The 17,812-nt window shown below is 45.1% G+C and overlaps 1 protein-coding gene and 1 pseudogene across 1 annotated transcript in view; both read right to left on the reverse strand.

Moving 5' to 3' along the window:
- Nucleotides 1–17,812, reverse strand: part of Colec12 (collectin subfamily member 12) — a 167,364-nt gene that overhangs the window by 15,567 nt on the left and 133,985 nt on the right. Inside the window, exons 3-5 of the mRNA XM_055625822.1 lie at nucleotides 11,190–11,312; nucleotides 3,109–3,207; nucleotides 856–1,902 (exon numbers count right to left, since the gene is read on the reverse strand). Of these exons, the coding sequence (XP_055481797.1) occupies nucleotides 856–1,902; nucleotides 3,109–3,207; nucleotides 11,190–11,312 (1,269 nt within the window). The remainder of the gene's footprint in view (nucleotides 1–855; nucleotides 1,903–3,108; nucleotides 3,208–11,189; nucleotides 11,313–17,812) is intronic.
- On the reverse strand, nucleotides 15,076–15,703 carry LOC129690226 (ER membrane protein complex subunit 8-like; annotated as a pseudogene).

Below are 17,812 nucleotides of genomic sequence, written 5' to 3' on the forward strand. Positions count from 1 at the left end.
GTACGAGTGCTCTAGCTGCATGTACACATGCATGCCAGAAAAGGGCATCAGATCACATTATAGATGGTTGTGAGCCACCATGTGGTTGTCGGGAATTGAACCCAGGGCCTCTGGAAGAGCAGTCAGTGCTCTTAACTGCTTAGTCATCTCTCCAGCCCCTAGCTTCAACTTCTTTATGTGGACAAGAATTACGGACCTTCAACTCCTGATCTTCCTATCTTTGCCTCCTTAATGCTGGGATTACAGGCATCTGAATATGTTTTTTCCTCCTTGACAAAGGGTCTTGCTATGCAGCCCAGACTGACCTTGAACTTAAAGTCCTCCTGCTTGAGGATTTTATATAATCTATAATCCAAGTACTGGGATTACAGATGACCACTACTGCTAAGAGTGTCACCTTTGAGGTGAAGTTACAAAGTGGTTTTCACTGTTCTCTCTCCTTTGGATCCCCTACTTTGGAGGCTACTAGCTGCCCTGTTGTAACAATACCTCGGAAGCTCACTTGGTAATGGCCAAGTGAGTAAGTCATGTTGGAAATGGATGTCCTACAACCATTAAGCCTTCAGATAACTGTAGCCTCAGCTAACACCTTAACTGCAACCACACACACAGACACAGACAGATACACACACAGACACAGACAGACAGATACACACACACACACACACACACACACACACACACACACACACACACGCGCGCGCCAGTAAGGACCCATCTATGAAACTGCTTCTGAATTCCCAAACCATAAAACCTATTATATAACATGTTTGTTTTAAATTGGCATATTTTAGAATGATTTGTTTTATAGCAATAGATAATCAATACAAATCCAAATACAGACTTTATGATTACCTTGTAGAATTGTAAAATTCTTGATGAGCTGACCATGCTTAGAGTCAACCAGCTTCATCTCTTCCATAATCACTGATAAATTGGCCACTTCAGTGTCTAACCTTGCTCTCATCATGTCTTGCTGCAGCCTGAGGGAAACAGAATCCAAACGGATGTTGACTAGTGTGTTATTCAAGGAAGTCAGGTCATCAGTGTGTCTGGTTAGGGTGTCTGTGCAAGCGGTCCTGACTTCATTCAGGTTGCTGGTCAGCGTCCTCAGGTGATGCGCTGTGTAGCTGATGTTGCTAATGATGTTCACAATATCTGTCTCAAAGACCTGGAAGCGTTCCTCTAGTTGGCTAAACTTGACTGCTGTCCTGTTTTCTGCATCCTTGTGTAAGTCCTGGAGGTCTTTCAGGCTCTGCTCATTGGCCTGTGAGACAGTGGTGATGTTGTCCATCTGACCTGTGAATGAGCTGAGCTGGCTACTCATATCCTCCAGCGTGTCATTGTTGGCTTTGGCCAGAGCAGAGTTGTTGGCAGCTAATGTCTGCAAGTTCTGTATTTTCTCCTTTAGCCAATCGGTGTCCTTCTTGGCTTGAAGGAAAACCTGCTGCAGATTTTGGAAGTCATTCTTAATTCGCTGGATAGCCTGGCTCGTGTCATCCACAGACCTCTGCAGATTTGTGATAAGATTCCTCTGCTGAAGCTGGGTGAGGTTCAGGTTGTTGAGGCTCATGATAACCACATTCTGGGAGTGCATTTGGCTCTGCAGATTGCCCTGGAGCGCACTGGTATCTTGCTGCAGATTTGTGACATAGCCGTTATATGCCTGCAGAGTTTTGTTGACAGCGGTGATGAGGAAAGAATTATTCTGCAGAGTTTCTTTCAGTTGACTCTGCCTGTCCACCAGTGAATCCCCACTGGCCTGTAACTTCTCCAGCGTATCTTTGTTCTTGCTGGTTTTTTCTGTGATTTCCTGAAGTTGTTGACGGAGATCCAGTATATCTGATCTGAAGGTAGAAAGTTCTGAGTTGGTGCTTATAGCCTTCTTCCCAGTTTGGTCCCCTGGAATAAGAGATGTTTATTACTTAGACTGGATATATAGAGATGTGCAGGCCAGAGACCCAGATATGGGCCAGAGAGTAAATATGGGTTCAGTGAATAAAGGCATTTACTGCCAGACCTGACAACCTGAGTTCAATTCCTGAACTTACACAGTGGAAGAAGAGAACATACTCTGATAAGCTATTTGTCCTCTGACCTCTATACACATGCTGTGGCTTGTGTATGCCTCCCCAGTGAATAAATAAAAACAAACAAATAAATAAATGTCATTTAAGAAAAGATCCCATATACTTCACTGGTAGTACTGTATTTTAGATGTAAAGTTTGTGGTCCACGCAGCATAGATGTGTTCTATGAATCTATATCTATTTAAGATGGGCTCTGCAGAGTCAGCCGAGGTGTTCAGCAGAGGACTTACAAACTTGGGTGGACATTTTTTTGTTTGTTTGTTTTTAAGACAGAGGGGGATTTCTCAGATGCTGGGATACCACCAGGCAGGGTGTACTTTTAAGAAATTAACTTTACAAATTTATCAGGATTCTTTTTTTTTTTTTTTTTTTTTTTACTGTCAATAAAAATGATGAACTATACTAGGATTAAAACTGTCACAAAGTTCATCTTAAAAGATTTTGCAATGCAAAATTCTTTCACTCAGTGGTTATTTAATAATTTGAATGCTAGAAATTCCTGGCAATTTTCAAAAGCGGAATCATGTTCATAAATCTTAATATATCATTTGAACCAAAATTCACTTTTTAAGTAAGTGAAAACAAACACTAACAAGTTAAACAGGCTGGAAGCTTTAAAGTGAACTCTGCTGGGTCGAGAGGAACCGCAGCTTTCCGGAGGCAGAGGCAGAGGCAGGAGGACCTCTGAGTGGGAGGACTGCCTGTTCTACACACGGGATGAACTCCCAGCCACGTGTCCATGCAATTTAAAAATAGTTCAGATCAGAATTGACTGAGTAGTTGACCAGAGTGCCTTTGATAGAGGCTACTTACTGGCCCTGCTCAGGCATGAGTAGGGTGCAGGTTTTAGGGGGGGAGCCCTTCCCTTTAAAAACAGAAGCGTTTAAATTAAACGGCCAGGAAAGACACAGAATGCATCAACTCCAAGTACATGACCGCTCTGAAAAACTGTCGCCGCGCATAGAGGCTGCGCAGGGGAGCTCCCCCCGCTCAGTGGCTCACTCTTGACACAGCTTACCTAATTTTTTCAGGTCACTCTCCACTGCAGTGAGCTTGTCGTTGTAAGTCTGGCGAGATGTCTCCATGCCACCCGTGACATTGTCCATTTTCTCTACAACTAAGATTTGGGAAAAGAACGCATCAGTCGGCTTATCTGTTCGTGTCTGGTTTTTGGTTTCAATATGAGCTAACTTCATTATAGAAGAAAGCAGATTTGAAATACCAAGGTGGGATCCAATATGGAGGAAGCTGTTCTTCAGAAAAATAACTGGTCAAAAACCCAGCGATACAACCTACCTGGTAAAAAGAATCATTTATCTGTAACTGTTTTTTTGATCCCTTAGTATCTTAGGAGCTTTAACGTGTTTGGACTAATTTTGATGTGCTAGAGTCCTCTGTTCTGTATCAAATCCCCTGTGTAACCCCTCTGTCCATTTTACACGTGGAGACACACAGCTCTGTAATTACTCATCAAATTCTATAACTTTCCAGCCTCCTGATGGTCTCTGCAGGTGTGAACTCCACTGGCAGAACAAGCCCACTGGATGTGGGGGCTCAATCCTTTAACCTGAGCACCGGGAGGCGGAGGCGGGCAGAGCGCTGTGAGCTGGAGGCCAGCCTGGCGTACACAGCAAATTCCAGGGCAGCCAGGGCTACATATTGACAACATGTTTTCGACAGATAAATAAGCGAGTAAACAAACGGACGAATGAATAAAAGAATACTGGGCTCAGATGTACACACAAAGATGCTGAGACTGGAAGTCCACCCCGCCAATCACATTTGCTACTAAGTTCCACCCCGAGGCCTAAAACCTATTTTCATTACCGACAGTAATCTATAGCTTGTTAATTCCCAAGGAGATGTCTAGATGATGATTCAATGATTTAGCAGGTTTGTTTGTTTGTCTGTTTTAACATTTGCTTGATTCTACAGCAGGGAAGTGATGCAGTTGAATGAGGCTTCACTTCTCAGTTCTCAGGAGACAGTCATTCTTTATGGTCAGGGTTCATATTTCTTTCTAAATGACTAATAGACTATTTCTCTAGAAGTGACTTCCGTGACACCCATACACCCCATCCTCCATCAGCTTGGCATCAAGAGGTCTGGCTGCTATACGTGTGTGCGTGTGCATGTGCGTGTGCGTGTGTGTAAGATGTAAGTTTGTTTTAGAGATGATGGCTCACTATGTTGCCTGGACTGGTCATCAACGAAGCTGCACCTTGGAGAAGTCCCTAAGACAGTAGTCTTCTCCTTATTCCAGGACCTACACATTGTGCTAGGTCATGGCTTGTTTACTAGGAGATTCTTTAGAGGTATTTAACTTATGATGGAATTATGTCCGATAAATCCTAAGTAAAAAGTGTAGTTAATACTTCTGCCTCAGCCTTCTGAGTAGCTGGAACTATGGGCATAAGTCAACATACTCAGGTTATGAGTGTCTTTGTTATCAGAGTGAGTTCCAGGACAGCCAGAGCTACACAGAGAAACCCTGTCTCAAGAGAGGGAGGAGAGGAGAAAGAGAGAGAGGAACACACACACACACAGAGACAATGAGCGAGAAAAAGAGACAGAGACATACACGGAGAAAGAGAGACACACAGAGAAACACAGAGAGAGTCACAGAGAGAGAGAGGCTACTTTAGAAGCAGGTATGTTTTGCATACTACTTGTGAGCTCAATGGCCCAGGTCTTGCTACCTAAAATATGTTCTATCCATGCATCACTGTATGGGAATATTCTCCTGACTCCTCTCAAGAATCACACCATATGTGACCCTAAAACCAAACTGGCTCCTTGGATCTTGGAACTGACCCCTGGAGAAGCCTACACTGCTTTCCATCAAGTGTTTAAAATACACTGCCCTCAACACTCTTTCTCTTTTGAGCTTTTCCATGTGTTCTTCTTCGCTGTGTTTGTTTTTGTTTTTAACTGATTTAAGTCATGGAGGAGCATAATACACAACACTAGGCGGGAAACAAACAAAATTCAAAGGGTGTTTTTATTGAGTGTGTATTGCCTTATACTCTCTAAGGTGACAAACTATGGTAACTTGAAGACCATCTGCAGCCACTTCTCCAGCTCTTAGCTCATTGTGCGGTGTGTAATATATAGTTACTATGACATTTATTTTAAAAAGTGAGAATTTGCTGAGGTCTAGGAAACCTAGACGAGCTATAGGTTATAGAGGCCGATCTATAAACCAACCAGCCAGGGATGCCTCAGCATCGGCTCAGTATGACGTTTTGTTGAATTATTATTACTATTATTTCTAAAATTGCCACACAGGAGCTGGAGAGCTGGCTCAATTGTTAGGCCTGAGCACTGCTCCTGCAGAGGACCAGGATTCAGATCTCAGCACCTATGGTAAGTGGCTCACAGCTGCTTCTAACTTCAGCTCCGGGGAATCTGACACCCTCTTCTGGTCTCTATGGGTACTGCACACATGTGCACATAATCCACCCACCCATATACATATATATATGTGTGTATCTATAATTAAAAACAAAAATTTACTATGTGGACACAGAGATTCAGTTCTAACTTGGACCCCGGGGCTGTGTGATAGGCACACATGCTCCTGATCCCTGGGATTTTGTAGAACTAAATATATTTTATGCATTTACCAAGGCTAAATTTAAAAAAAAAAAAAACCTGTTTAAAAGCTTAGACTCAGTTTTGACTCTGAGATGAAAACATATGTCTCATTCTGTCCTCAAACCACACACAGCATCTCAAGTCCTGGCTCTTTCCTGGAGGCCAAAGAAATCTGAAATATGTTGACAGTTGGTTGTTTTCCACTCTCCCTCATTTTTCTTCCATTTTAGTTTATGAAAACACATAACTGTTGTGGACAGATAATTCCAGTGCTCTTAGAATAAAAGGAATAATGCTCTCACTTTTAAAAAAGAAGAATAACAGAGCAACTGCTAGTTTTGCTTTCCACGAGGAAAGGAAATGATGTGTCTTGCCCACAAGTGTTAATGAACCAGCCCCATGCGTGTGTGTCTGTGTTTAAAAATAGCACCCTGGTATGAAGCTGTAAACTGGAGGGCTGAGACGCTGGCAGTGTGCAAGGGTCTAAAAAACCCGAGCTGACAGGAATCCAGAACTAACACTGCACTAGCACACAGCATCCTCCTCAGTTTTCCCCTAATTTATAGCACAGATCTTCAACCAGAAGCATAATGGCCGAGCTTCCTGTCTCACAGGCAATTCCAAGTCTATACAGATCTGTTTCTAGACCATTTTCCTCAACAAAAACAAAGAGGCAGCGCAGAGCGGGCACCAGCATTCCGGCTATCCGTGAGGCCCTTCAATTTGAAACTGTTTTCTGGTGTAGAATTCTTTTCATCAGAAAAAAAATTTCATCAGTAGGGTTTCAGTAAGATTCCCTGAAGACCTGCCCTTCTTCAGGCATCCAAGCATGGGAGTACCGTTCCACCTCGGCTCTATCCCTGGGCCGGACACTAACCTCTTCCTCACCTGTTTTGTTTCTACTCATTTCTTTCCTCTCTCTCTCCTTCTCCTTCCTTCTTTTCTTTTCTTCTCCTTCCTTCCTTCCTTCCTTCCTTCCTTCCTTCCTTCCTTCCTTCCTTCCTTCCTTCCTTCCTTCCCTTCTTTCCTTCCTTTTTTTGGACACAGAGTTTCCCTGTGTAGCCTTGGCTGTCCTGGACTCTCTTTGTAGACCAGGCTGGTCTCAAACTCACAGAGATCTGCCTGCCTCTGCCTCTGCCTCCCAGAGTGCTGGGATTACAGGTGTGTGCCACCATGCTTGGCTCCACTCATTTCTTCAGGTCTACCCCCTGGCATTAAGCATTGTCTCTCACCTGAGTCTGGAACACACCGACTGAATCTCTGAGTGACAATAACAGCAGCCTCTTTGTTTTTATGATAGGAAATGATAAGAAAAATCCCTCGTTTGTGCTCTGCATGCTGCACCAGCATGGCAGTCAGTTCCTATTACTTCTACTTTACAGAGGAGAAAAGGGAGTTTTAGAGCTAGTCAAGAACATCCCAGAATCACACAGCTCGGAAGAGACTGAATGAGACATCAGGCTAGAAGTTGAAACTCTAAATCCATGTCTTCTTCAACCCCACATAGATTTTTCTTTACTATTTCTTTTCTTCAATCTGATTTTCTCTAATTAAGGAAAATCCCTAAAGGGGGACATAGTCACGGCTTCATTCTATTTTCTTTAAAGTTACCATCAACAGATATTTATTATGTCTCTGCCATAATAAAGAGACAGGTCATGGCGCCTCCCTGAGGGCAGGGAACAAGTCCAGAGATAGAGCTCCCACCTGCTGCTTAAAATGCTTGTGCCATACTGACAAATCAAGACACAGGGAAAGGCTCTCTCTTACCAGTTCCTAGGAATTCTGCTATCAGCAGTTACACAACCTTGGAATGCATCAAAGACATTTCTACCATGAACACTATCTCAGGATTCATTACTGAGAAACAGACAGTCTGGAAGGCGTCACTCCAAGTTCTCTCTCTTTTTTTAAAACAGCTTTTTTTTTTTTTTAAAAATATTTATTTTATGTATACGAGTGTTCTATCTGCATTTATACCTGCATGCCAAAAGAGGGAATCAGTTCACATTATAGATGGTTGTGAGCCACCATGTGGTCACAGGGAACTTAACTCATGACCCCTAGAAGAGCAGACAGTGCTCTTAACTGCTGAGCTATCTCTCCAGCCCCGTCACTCCAAGTTCTAAAGGGCTTTGATGTGTCCAAGCATCCGCTGTTGTCCTCCCTATGCTGACAGTTTAGCAGCCAGGTGTCAGACAAAGGCCAAGACTTGCTGATTCCGATTGTGCCCTTCCTCAGTCTACGCATATTAAGAAGGGCCTGCTGGGTGGGATTTTCATGGTTAGGGAATGTTCTGGGAGGAACAAGAAGAGCTTCATGTAGACTCACTGACTAATAAAAAAAAGAGTCTAGCATGGAGAATGTATCAAGTTGCAACTGTCCAAAAACGTTTCCACAACCTGAGCAGTGTGTCTCGAGGTCATAGCCACTGTACAGACTGCGTCTGAGCGACTAAGTGGTCCTCTAGCTTGCTCAGCATATTCCCTACATTAAACTTCATTAGATTCTAACGCATAGCTACGGAAGTAACATAAAAGGAGAAGCAAAGAACAATTTTGAGGAATATAGTGCAGACACAGCCTTTGCCAGCCCTGACTAAGACGTTTTGTTTCCTTTCATCATCCTCAGAAAGACACCTTCTTGGACTATTTTCACTGCATATTTTTCTTCTTTCATTTAATGGAGAAGGGCTTTTCTAGCCATCCAAAGTGTGTGTGTGTGTGTGTGTGTGTGTGTTGCGAAAGGAGGACTGGGGCTTATCTCTCTGCCTCCTACAACATTGGGGTCACCAGAGTCTTATCAGTAAGAAAGAGGAATCACATCCTGTACAGAGAAAGTATATCTGGAAAATGTCAGCTTTGAGTTCACTAAGGCTGGGTTTGAAGACCAGAAGTACACACTGCATTACCTTCTTTTCATCAGCGGAAGCCAGAGGAATGGAGGCACTGAGGAAGGGAAAAGAGTAGCAAGCTGTCACCTGCTCCCCAGATCTCTTCTCCCTTCACCCTGGTAAGATTATACCCTCAGGGCAGGCTAAGTTGATCTCCAGGTTAGGTGTCTGGGAGAAACCTGGGCATGTGTTCTTTATAGTCATAGAAACTAGTCCCAATCTACTGTCTGTCCAGCCATCCATCCACTCACCCACCCACTCATGTAGCTAACTTTTCTGGGTACCTAATACATAAATTAGTGGGAGATTCCCTAAGTCAAAGACAGTTTTCATAGACTCCTATAGTTTGGGTGTTAAGCCAAACAAGCCAGACATACTAGCTATAAATGCATGGTTTATCAGGGGCTACAGTGAAGAACACTGAGAACAAGTAGGAGGCTCCACGCAGGAGCTTCCGGTGAGACACGATTCAGAAACATGACAGCTAAGGAGAGGTCCTTTAGGGGCAATACAGTGCAGGGACCACAGGCCAGTGGTCCAGCATGTGGACTTGCTAGAGCTGTGCCAGTGTGTAGGGAGGCGGACTGACAAGACAGCTGCAGACTTGGGCTTTCAGAGGTAAAGTTAACACAATGTATCCACTACGCCCCTCCGCTCTCTCTTCCAGCACTAAATTTTAATTCCCATGCTGTTCCTCTGCACTGAGCCCTGACACCCCTTACTGAATGACTGTTTTCAACCATCTTTCATTGGTCCAGGAAAGAAGAGGTCAGAACTCTAGCCCTCATCATGATTCATTAGCCTCTCTTAACCGCAGTCTCTGTTTGCTCCTTCATGAAAAAATTTAGGTCTCTACAGATTAAATACATTCGTCGTCACAAATGAATAAAATGACCAGGCAATTTTCTAAATTCTCTTCACCCCAACTCATCAATCAATGCACTCTTTATGATACATTTAATTTTCTACAGGTAAATGGAAACACATATGTAGAGAAAAAGAAAAGCGCACCCATCAGTAGATCCCTGGGTGGGGGAATCATGTCTCTGCAGAGCCTGTGCATTGCTTAGTAAGAATAAACACAGTGAGCAATCAAGGAAAGAGAGATGCTGTAGCTCGACTCTAGATCAACATCTTTGCTCATCCCAACTACCTTGAAAAGTGGCATGATCGTCATTTCTTTACAAAAATCACACAATCATCTGGACTGTGGCACTAAATAGGGCAGGGCTAACACAATGACTGGTACAGTGACAGACACTTACTGGGCATTCATAATCGTATTAAAATAGGTAGGATCATGATGAATTTGGAGCATCTGTTTTCTAAGTCATTTTAAATTCAGATGCACTGTATTCTCCAGAAGCTACCTGGAGAGGATGCGAGGATTTACAGTAGGAGGGAATTCACTCTCAGACTTTTTCTTCCTAAACTGGCACCGTGAGTTAAGGGGCAAGGTGCAGTAATTCCACTTGGTTAATCTGTTAGGTCTGAGGTCGGACAGCAGCCAGGGTGATTACCAACAAGAGAATGGTGGGGAGATGAGGCTGCCTCTGCTACAGCCAGGCACTGTGTCTGTTTTATGTAACTGTGATAGGGAAGGCTTCCATATCTGATTTCTGCACAAGGGCTTACATAGTTTGTGCTTCTGAATCATGACACCTACCTGTGGTGTCTGAGAGGAAACGGTAGAGCAGGGTGTATGTACGTGTGTGTGTAAGAAGTTTAGCAAGTCTGGAAGTCTGGAGGATTCAGAGGGAAAATCTCCTTTATCTTAATCAAACACACTCAGCCTAACGTTTTATTAAGCAAATGGAGGAGCTGCTGCCACCTGTGAGTTTAATTTTTATGGGGCAGTGTCTTGATGGAGACACATACGGAGAGAAAAGGAAAAGAGCCATCAGTAGATCCCTGGGTGGGGAATCATGTCTCTGCAGAGCCTGTGCATTGCTTAGTGTCCTCTGCCAGGGGCATTTCCCTGGCTGATAACTGAGGTTTTCACAGAACCTCTTAGAGTCAGAGAAGATGAAAAGAAGAGAAAGAGGGAATGACTGGGAAAAGGTGGGGAAAGCAACAAAGAGGAGGAAGATCTTTCTAACTCATAAAGGGCTGACACGATTATCAAGTGAATCCATGCCACAGCTAAGATCTCAAAACACAAAGACGGAGTTCATGAGGTTAGTGAATCTTACACTAGAATGTCATAAATGTAATTCAATTGTCCTTCCCAGGCTCCAGGTCCTCTCAACGAAAATATCTGGGAAAAAATGTATGGGTATTGAACACACATAACTTGTTTTTGTCATTATTTTCTAAATAATATAGTACAGCAACTGTCCACACAGCATTTACCTTGGGTTAGGTACTATAAACCATCAGGAAATGAGATAAAGTCTACGGGAGGGCGCACGCAGGCTGCATGTGCGAGCCCTGCACGAAGGATGGTAGCATCCAAAGACTTCCAGGTCCCTGGAGGCACCCATGGCCCTAAAACTAATTGTCTACAGATTACAGTCAGCTGTTCTTTATGCTTCCAAAGATGATTTTTCTGTGTTTAGATTTCAACCCCCCTTGCTATTTGGAAGGAAAAAACCAACAACAGTGCTTACCTTTATATCCTAAAATGGCTACTGTGATGGTCAGCAAGGCACACAAAATGTATAATAAAATGATGGAAAACTTCAGCGTCCAGTTATTTTTACATTTGGTACACTGTGCTCCTTCCTGAATACCTGTAAGAGAAGTCAGAAGTTAACACCAGCGAACAAAAACACCATCTCAGACAGTACCGTTGCTAAAATAGATCTTATTTTTCTTGATGCTGCAAGAGGACACCCTGACAAAAAGCGGGCTAAGGAAGAGAAGGTTTCGTTTGGCTCTCAGTTTAGGACTACATTCCACCATGGCGAGAGTCACTGAGGCAGCTGGTCCCGCTGCATCAGTCAGGAAGCAGAGAGCAACGCAGGTTCACACACCGCTCTTTCCCTCCTCTTTATACACTCCAGGGCCCCTGCCCAGGCCATCACCAGCTGCTCTTCCCATTTCAATGAACTTGATCAGCATAGTCTCTCACAGGCTTGCCTGGAGGCTACGTGGCTGTGCACAAGCTGGTCCTGGAAGCCTGTCTCCTGGACGTCTGGTCAAGTCGATAATCAACACTAACCATGACAATGAGTTTGGATTTAAACCCCATAAGCAAGAAGAGTTTTATCAAATGCCTTCCTATACCATGGAAATATTTTGAAATTAAACAAACTCACCACCACAGCAATAAAGCCCACCTAATATTATATCATGTTGTCATAGTTATGATTTTAAAATAACATACAACTTCAAATCACATTTCGCTAGGATATTCAATTATTCTCCTCTCATACAATACTTGCTCAGCACAGCCTCTCCCCCCTCCACTCTTTCTGGTTTGCTCTCCCCCACCTCCCCTCCAGATTCACTGCTCTTCCATTTCCCTTCAGAAAAGAGCAGGCCTCATAGGGATTTCAGTCAAACATGGCACAACAAAGATGCAATAAGACTAGGCACAGACACTCATGTCAACGCTGGACGAGGCAACACAGTGGGAGGAAAAAGGTCCCAAGAGCAGGCAAAAGAGTCAAAGATATACCCACTCCCACTGCTGGGAGCCCCACAGACACCCCAAGCTAAACAACCACAGTATGTATGCAGAGGGCCCAGAGCAGACCTGTCCACGATTGCTGCTTCACTCTCTGTGAGCACCTATGAGCTCCACTGAGTTGATTCTGTGGGCTGTATTTTCAGTGTCCTTGACCCCTCTGGCTTCTACAATCCTTCCTCTCCTCCCACAGTTCCTCAGGCTCCACCTAATATTTGGGTGTGGGCCTCTGCATCCGCTCTGGGAGGACGCCTCTCTGATGATGGATAATCAACCACTTAAAGATTACATTTTATTTACTTATCTGTATGCGCATGGGCACACGTGTCACTCCGTGCATATGTAGGGGGGTCCTGGGGATTGCACACAGGTCATCAGGCTTGGTAGTAACTGCCTTTCCCTGCTGAGCCTCATAGCTGGCCTTATAGCTAGAATTTTAATAAACATCTCTATTATACGAAGACACTTAAAACAACCCCATCTTCTTGTTTCCGACATTATATCAAACAGAATTCTGAATAACACTACAGAAAAAAAGTGGAAAAATGTTTATGAAAATAAAAATTTTTGCAAAGGCTTTAAAAATAACATTTATTTTTATATGTGCACACATGGAGGTCAGAGGACAGCGTGTACATTCCTAGCCTGAAGGTTCCAGGTACAAACTCAGGCTGCCAGGCTTGAAAGGTGCCTTTTTCTGCTGAACCATTTTGCTGGTTCACCGAAGACCTTCCCAGAACTTCGAAGCTGCTTACTATGTCATGGGCTGGGCACACTCGGATTAGGGAAACACCCACACCTCCCTAAGTCAGGGCTCAGCTTTCCCTAAGCAGTGTACCACTTTGTTTTTGATAAGGCGACTGTCTGTTTTATCATATTAGTATCCTTTAGTATTATTTCCTGGTTTGTTTTTTTTTTTTACAGGTCCTCATTCTAGCCTCAGAATGTAGCCCAGGCTGGCCTCCTCTTGTGGCAATTCTACTGTCTCAACCTGAGCTCTAGGATGCCTGGCCAGTATCCTGTTTTTTTTTTTTTTTTTTTTTTTTTTTGTGTGTGTGTGTGTGTGTGTGTGTGTTTCCATATAGCCCTGGATTTCCAGGAGCCAAGCTGGCCTGATTTAACATCTGCCTGCACATGCCTTTAGAGTGCTGAGATCGAAAATAAGCACTACCATGCCTGCCTGGTTTAGTACCCTTAATTCTTAAAGGCAATTCTAGAGGTGAGAAATTCCTTTAACCGCAGCACCTAGGAAGCAGAAGTAGGTAGATCCTTTAGTTCAGGGCTAGCCTGGTCTACACATCAAGTTCCAGACCAGCCAAGACCAGGCAAAACAAGACAACGCCCCCCACTCCATACCTCAACCCCTCCCAAAAAACCCAAAAAAATTACATGGAAAATTCACTGAAAAAATGTTAAACTGATAAAAAAAATCCTATAATAGGCCCCATTCCCATACATGTGTGGTGTCTGCCGCACATTTAAAGCAGGTGAGACAGGCCTATCTTTTCATCATTGCCTTACGGGGAAATCTTACAGATCCTTTACAGTGATAGTTTGTGCTACATGTACACTTTCTGGGGGTGTCTTAGTGCTCCTATTGTTATGCTAAAACACTGACCAAAATCAACTTGGAAATAAACAAGAGAGAAAAGGTTATGGCTTAACAGTGCCGTGTTTGCGTGTCAAGTTGACAAAGGTCAACTGTCTGATGGTGATGACTATTCTCAGTTGTCAGCTTGATTACACCTAGAACTTACTAACCCCAAACTGCTGGTTACACCTAGGAGGGGTGTTTCTCATTGTATCATTCGAGCTGGAAAAACCCACCTTGTGGTGGCAGCCTATATAAAGAACATGGAAGAAGGAAGCTTTGGCTTGTTGCTTGTTTACCTTTGCTCTCACCGGCAAGTTCACTCTTTCCATGGCATTAGAGCCTACTTTGTAATTTCAGCAAATACTTAAGACCAGCAGAGACATCCAGACTTGTGGACTAAACTGTGGACTGGATTCTTGGATTATCCATCATTAGACCATAACCTGTGACTAATAAATCCTGCTGTACACACACACACACACACACACACACACACACAAACACACCCGTTCTATCAGTTTGGAGGACCCTAACACATTGCTGGTTGGTTTTTGTCAAGTTGACATAAACTAGTGTAGTCATCTGGGAAGAGGGAACATCACTTGAGGAACCGGTGCCATTAGATTATGGACGAGCACAATTGTGAGCAGTGTCACCCCTGGGCAGGTGGTCCTGAGCCCTGTATGAAAGCAGGCTGAGCAAGCCATGGAGGAGAACAAGCCAGTAGGCAGCTCCTCCATGGCCTCTGCTTCGGTTCCTGCCCTTTGATCTGATAATCATAAGGTGAAATAAACCATTTCCTCCCTAAAGTAGTTGTGGTGCTTTATCAGAGCAACAAAAACTTACCCAGGACAGATGGGTAGATGCTGTAAGAGGTTAAAATGTCCACCAGAGGCTGGGAGGCACCTCACTGGGGAGGCCCTGGCTGGGTTCTGCCCCCAGAGATGGAGTCCATCAGAACTATTTGCTAGCCATAGCTGTAAGGGGGTTGGTCCTAAATACAACGCAGGTGTCGCTCCCCATTCAGATTTCGGAGCTAGGTAAGGATGCTTTGATGAGCAGCGTTTTCCAAAAGAGCTTTGATGGGCAGCACAGGACCAAGAACCAGAGCCTAGGCAGCCCATACCACTCCACAGCCCTGCCCTGAGGGATGCTGACTGGACCCCCTTCCAAGGCACACAGCACAGACTAGCAGCTTCCCATCCGGCTAACCCGCCAGTCCTCTAAATTTAACAGGTTTTCCTCTTCTCTGTAGTGGAGTGGCCCTCGTCTAGCACATGTGCAGAACTGCTTTTTTGATCCCAGGGTTTATCCAGACGTTCCGAAGGTCATCCAGGAGCGGCTGTCCAGGAGTGAAGCCAAGATCCTCTGGCCAGTCTTCACAGTAGCCGCTGCAGGGCAGGCAGGAAAAGCCAGCCTCACACCCAACCCAAGAGCACAAGGCTGCTAAGGGCAGAGCAGCTGTGCTACATGGCATGGGTCTCTGCATCTCCACCTGTTCTCTTGGTGCTCGTACACCTGGCTCATAGGTGCTATGCAGTCCTTCGTGGACTTGGCATTGTCTGCCATGCTGCGTGCAGCGTCACTGAAGCCCTTGGTGATCCCGGAGGCCACCTTCACACGCTCATTAGGTTGATAACAGCCGGGAATTTGCACCCTGAGTCCATCAGGGTGAGTGTCACCTCCGTTCCGGCATGGGTGCCGTGGCCACCTTGCCGTGGAAGGGTGGGATGCAGTCCACAAAAAGAACGTGGCTGCCTGAGCGCTGCGGATGCTCCTTGCGAGCGAGGCCTCTGCTCCTCGGCCACCAGAAGCCTATTGACGGCACAGTGCGGGTACTTAGAGCTGTGTAGCATCATCTTGCAGTAGGCCTGGGTGGTCAGCTCCTTGCCCGGCATGCCAAGCCTGGCTGGCCGGTCACGACGGATGCCCCACTATACAAAATGCAACCCCGCTGCATCTGAGGCAGGATCCTGCCTCCAAAAGCCGAAAATAAAGTTTTCATAAATAATTTTAATGAAAAGAGGTAACTTTTTATTGCTTACAGTTCAACTCTTTGAGAAACAACCTAGTTTAAATGAAAAAAAAAAAAAAATCAGCATCCGTGCTGCAAGAAACTCCAGAAACTGACTCACGGAGAGGAACCTTTCCATCCGACTGATTAGAAATGCAGAAGACAAGACTGTGGGTGTCTTAATGTGGAATTCGCATCACACAGAGGGTCACGTACCCAGACAGTCCCCACTAGCCTACGCTGCTTCCCTGTGCTGTGCTGGAGCCCCGCAGGAGCGACAGCACATCCAGTGCCGCTCTAGAACTGCACTCGAAACTCTTGCTGGGCGAGTCGTGAGGACCAGACCACAGTCGAAACCTCGCCTTTGCTCTGCCATCTTATGCGGTGCCTCTCTTCGGCGGACAGTTCTACAGCTGTGTCTACCGCAAAGCGAGGACACACAGTGTTGACAACGGCCGAAGCTTAGCTCTCAGGGCTCAGCCACTCCGACCAGTGTTCTGTGCCACAGGCAAGAGGTAGGCGGGAGCCCAGTCTATCTTTCTCGTCTCCCAGCAGGCTCCTCGAGCTTTGAGGGGCATGAGAATCACTTGAAGGGCTCGCTACCACGGGCTCTCTGACTCGGGAGACTGAGGAGGGCCTGGGGAGTGTAGACCAACTTCCCAAACTCGAAAGGGCTTCCCATATCACGGTTTCAAAATGCAGATTCCAATCCAGTAAGTCTGAGCTAGGAGTCACATTTAGCAAGGCCCGCAATGTGAGGGACAGGAGTTTTGTTCAGAAGCTGATCGCGACCGTAAGCTGCCGATTTGCTGACAACCCGCACTCATGCGTCACATACACCTACAATAAAATCAGTTATTTTGTCTAGGTGGGAAACGGTGTTGCTTAGAGACAGGGTCTCTCAGCAACCCTCACTGTTCAGTCAGGCTGGCTGGCTATAAGCTCTTAGGCTTTCCCTGTCTCTGCCCACAACATGCTGGGTTTTCAGGCACACCACCATGCCTAGCTTTTTTACATGGGTGCTAAAGATTCAACTCTGGTCCTCTTCTTGTAGAGCAACTACTCTTCTCCCCCGAGCCATTTCCCTGGTCCCCACCTCACTTCTTTAATAGCCATGTATTTGTTTTCTGTGCTGCCTCATGCCCATCGCTGCCCTGCTGACTACATCTGCAAAATACATCTCCAACTTCACTTAACCTACACACCACTGTCCAAACTGCTCAGGTGGTTAAACTCAAAAACACTGCAAATGTGCCTCGTCTACTTATTCTTCAATTTATGAGTCCCCACAGATCTTCCTAGAGGATATTTTCATCACTATCATGATCACCTAGCTTCCTGAGGTTCAGTGGCTTCAGACAGAGTACCAAGTCCTGCACCGAGTCCTTTACGGGTAACATCTGGAGCCCACAGAACAAGCTACAAGGAGGCTCAGTGGTGACAGCTTAAGCACCATCTTACACACAGCACAGCCGGGATTCTGACTTGAGTCAGCCTCTACAAGCCACCATCTCTGTACTACACCATGACCTCTGACCTGATCATCCTCTCCATTTTCGCTGCCACTGTCTCGGTGTGAGATCTCTACCCTGCAATGGAAGCTTTCTTTTCCATTCCCACTGGAATCCAGCCTCACCATCCAGTAAAATATTGCTGTCCTCATGACCTTTGCCAAGAAGGAAAAGACAAAAACTTTCAATGCTTTGCCCTTAACTAAAAGATGGAAATATGCATGGACATATACATATACAAATTCCAGCTCAAAGTTTCTAAAATCTGGAGGTTTAAGATAAAGTTGGGTTATTGAGATGGCTCAGCAGGTGAAGGAACCTGCAGGTGGATCTGACTTTGATCTCCAGGGGTCGCATGGTAGGAGACCCAATTGTGACTCCCACAAATTGTCCCCTGACTTCAATTTGTGCACATGCACATGTGTGCACGAGGAAACACACACACACACACACACACACACACACACACACACACACACACA

This window comes from Psammomys obesus, unplaced genomic scaffold, assembly GCF_907164565.1.
Source record: "Psammomys obesus unplaced genomic scaffold, mPsaObe1.curated_primary_1811, whole genome shotgun sequence".
Lineage (NCBI taxonomy): Eukaryota > Metazoa > Chordata > Mammalia > Rodentia > Muridae > Psammomys > Psammomys obesus.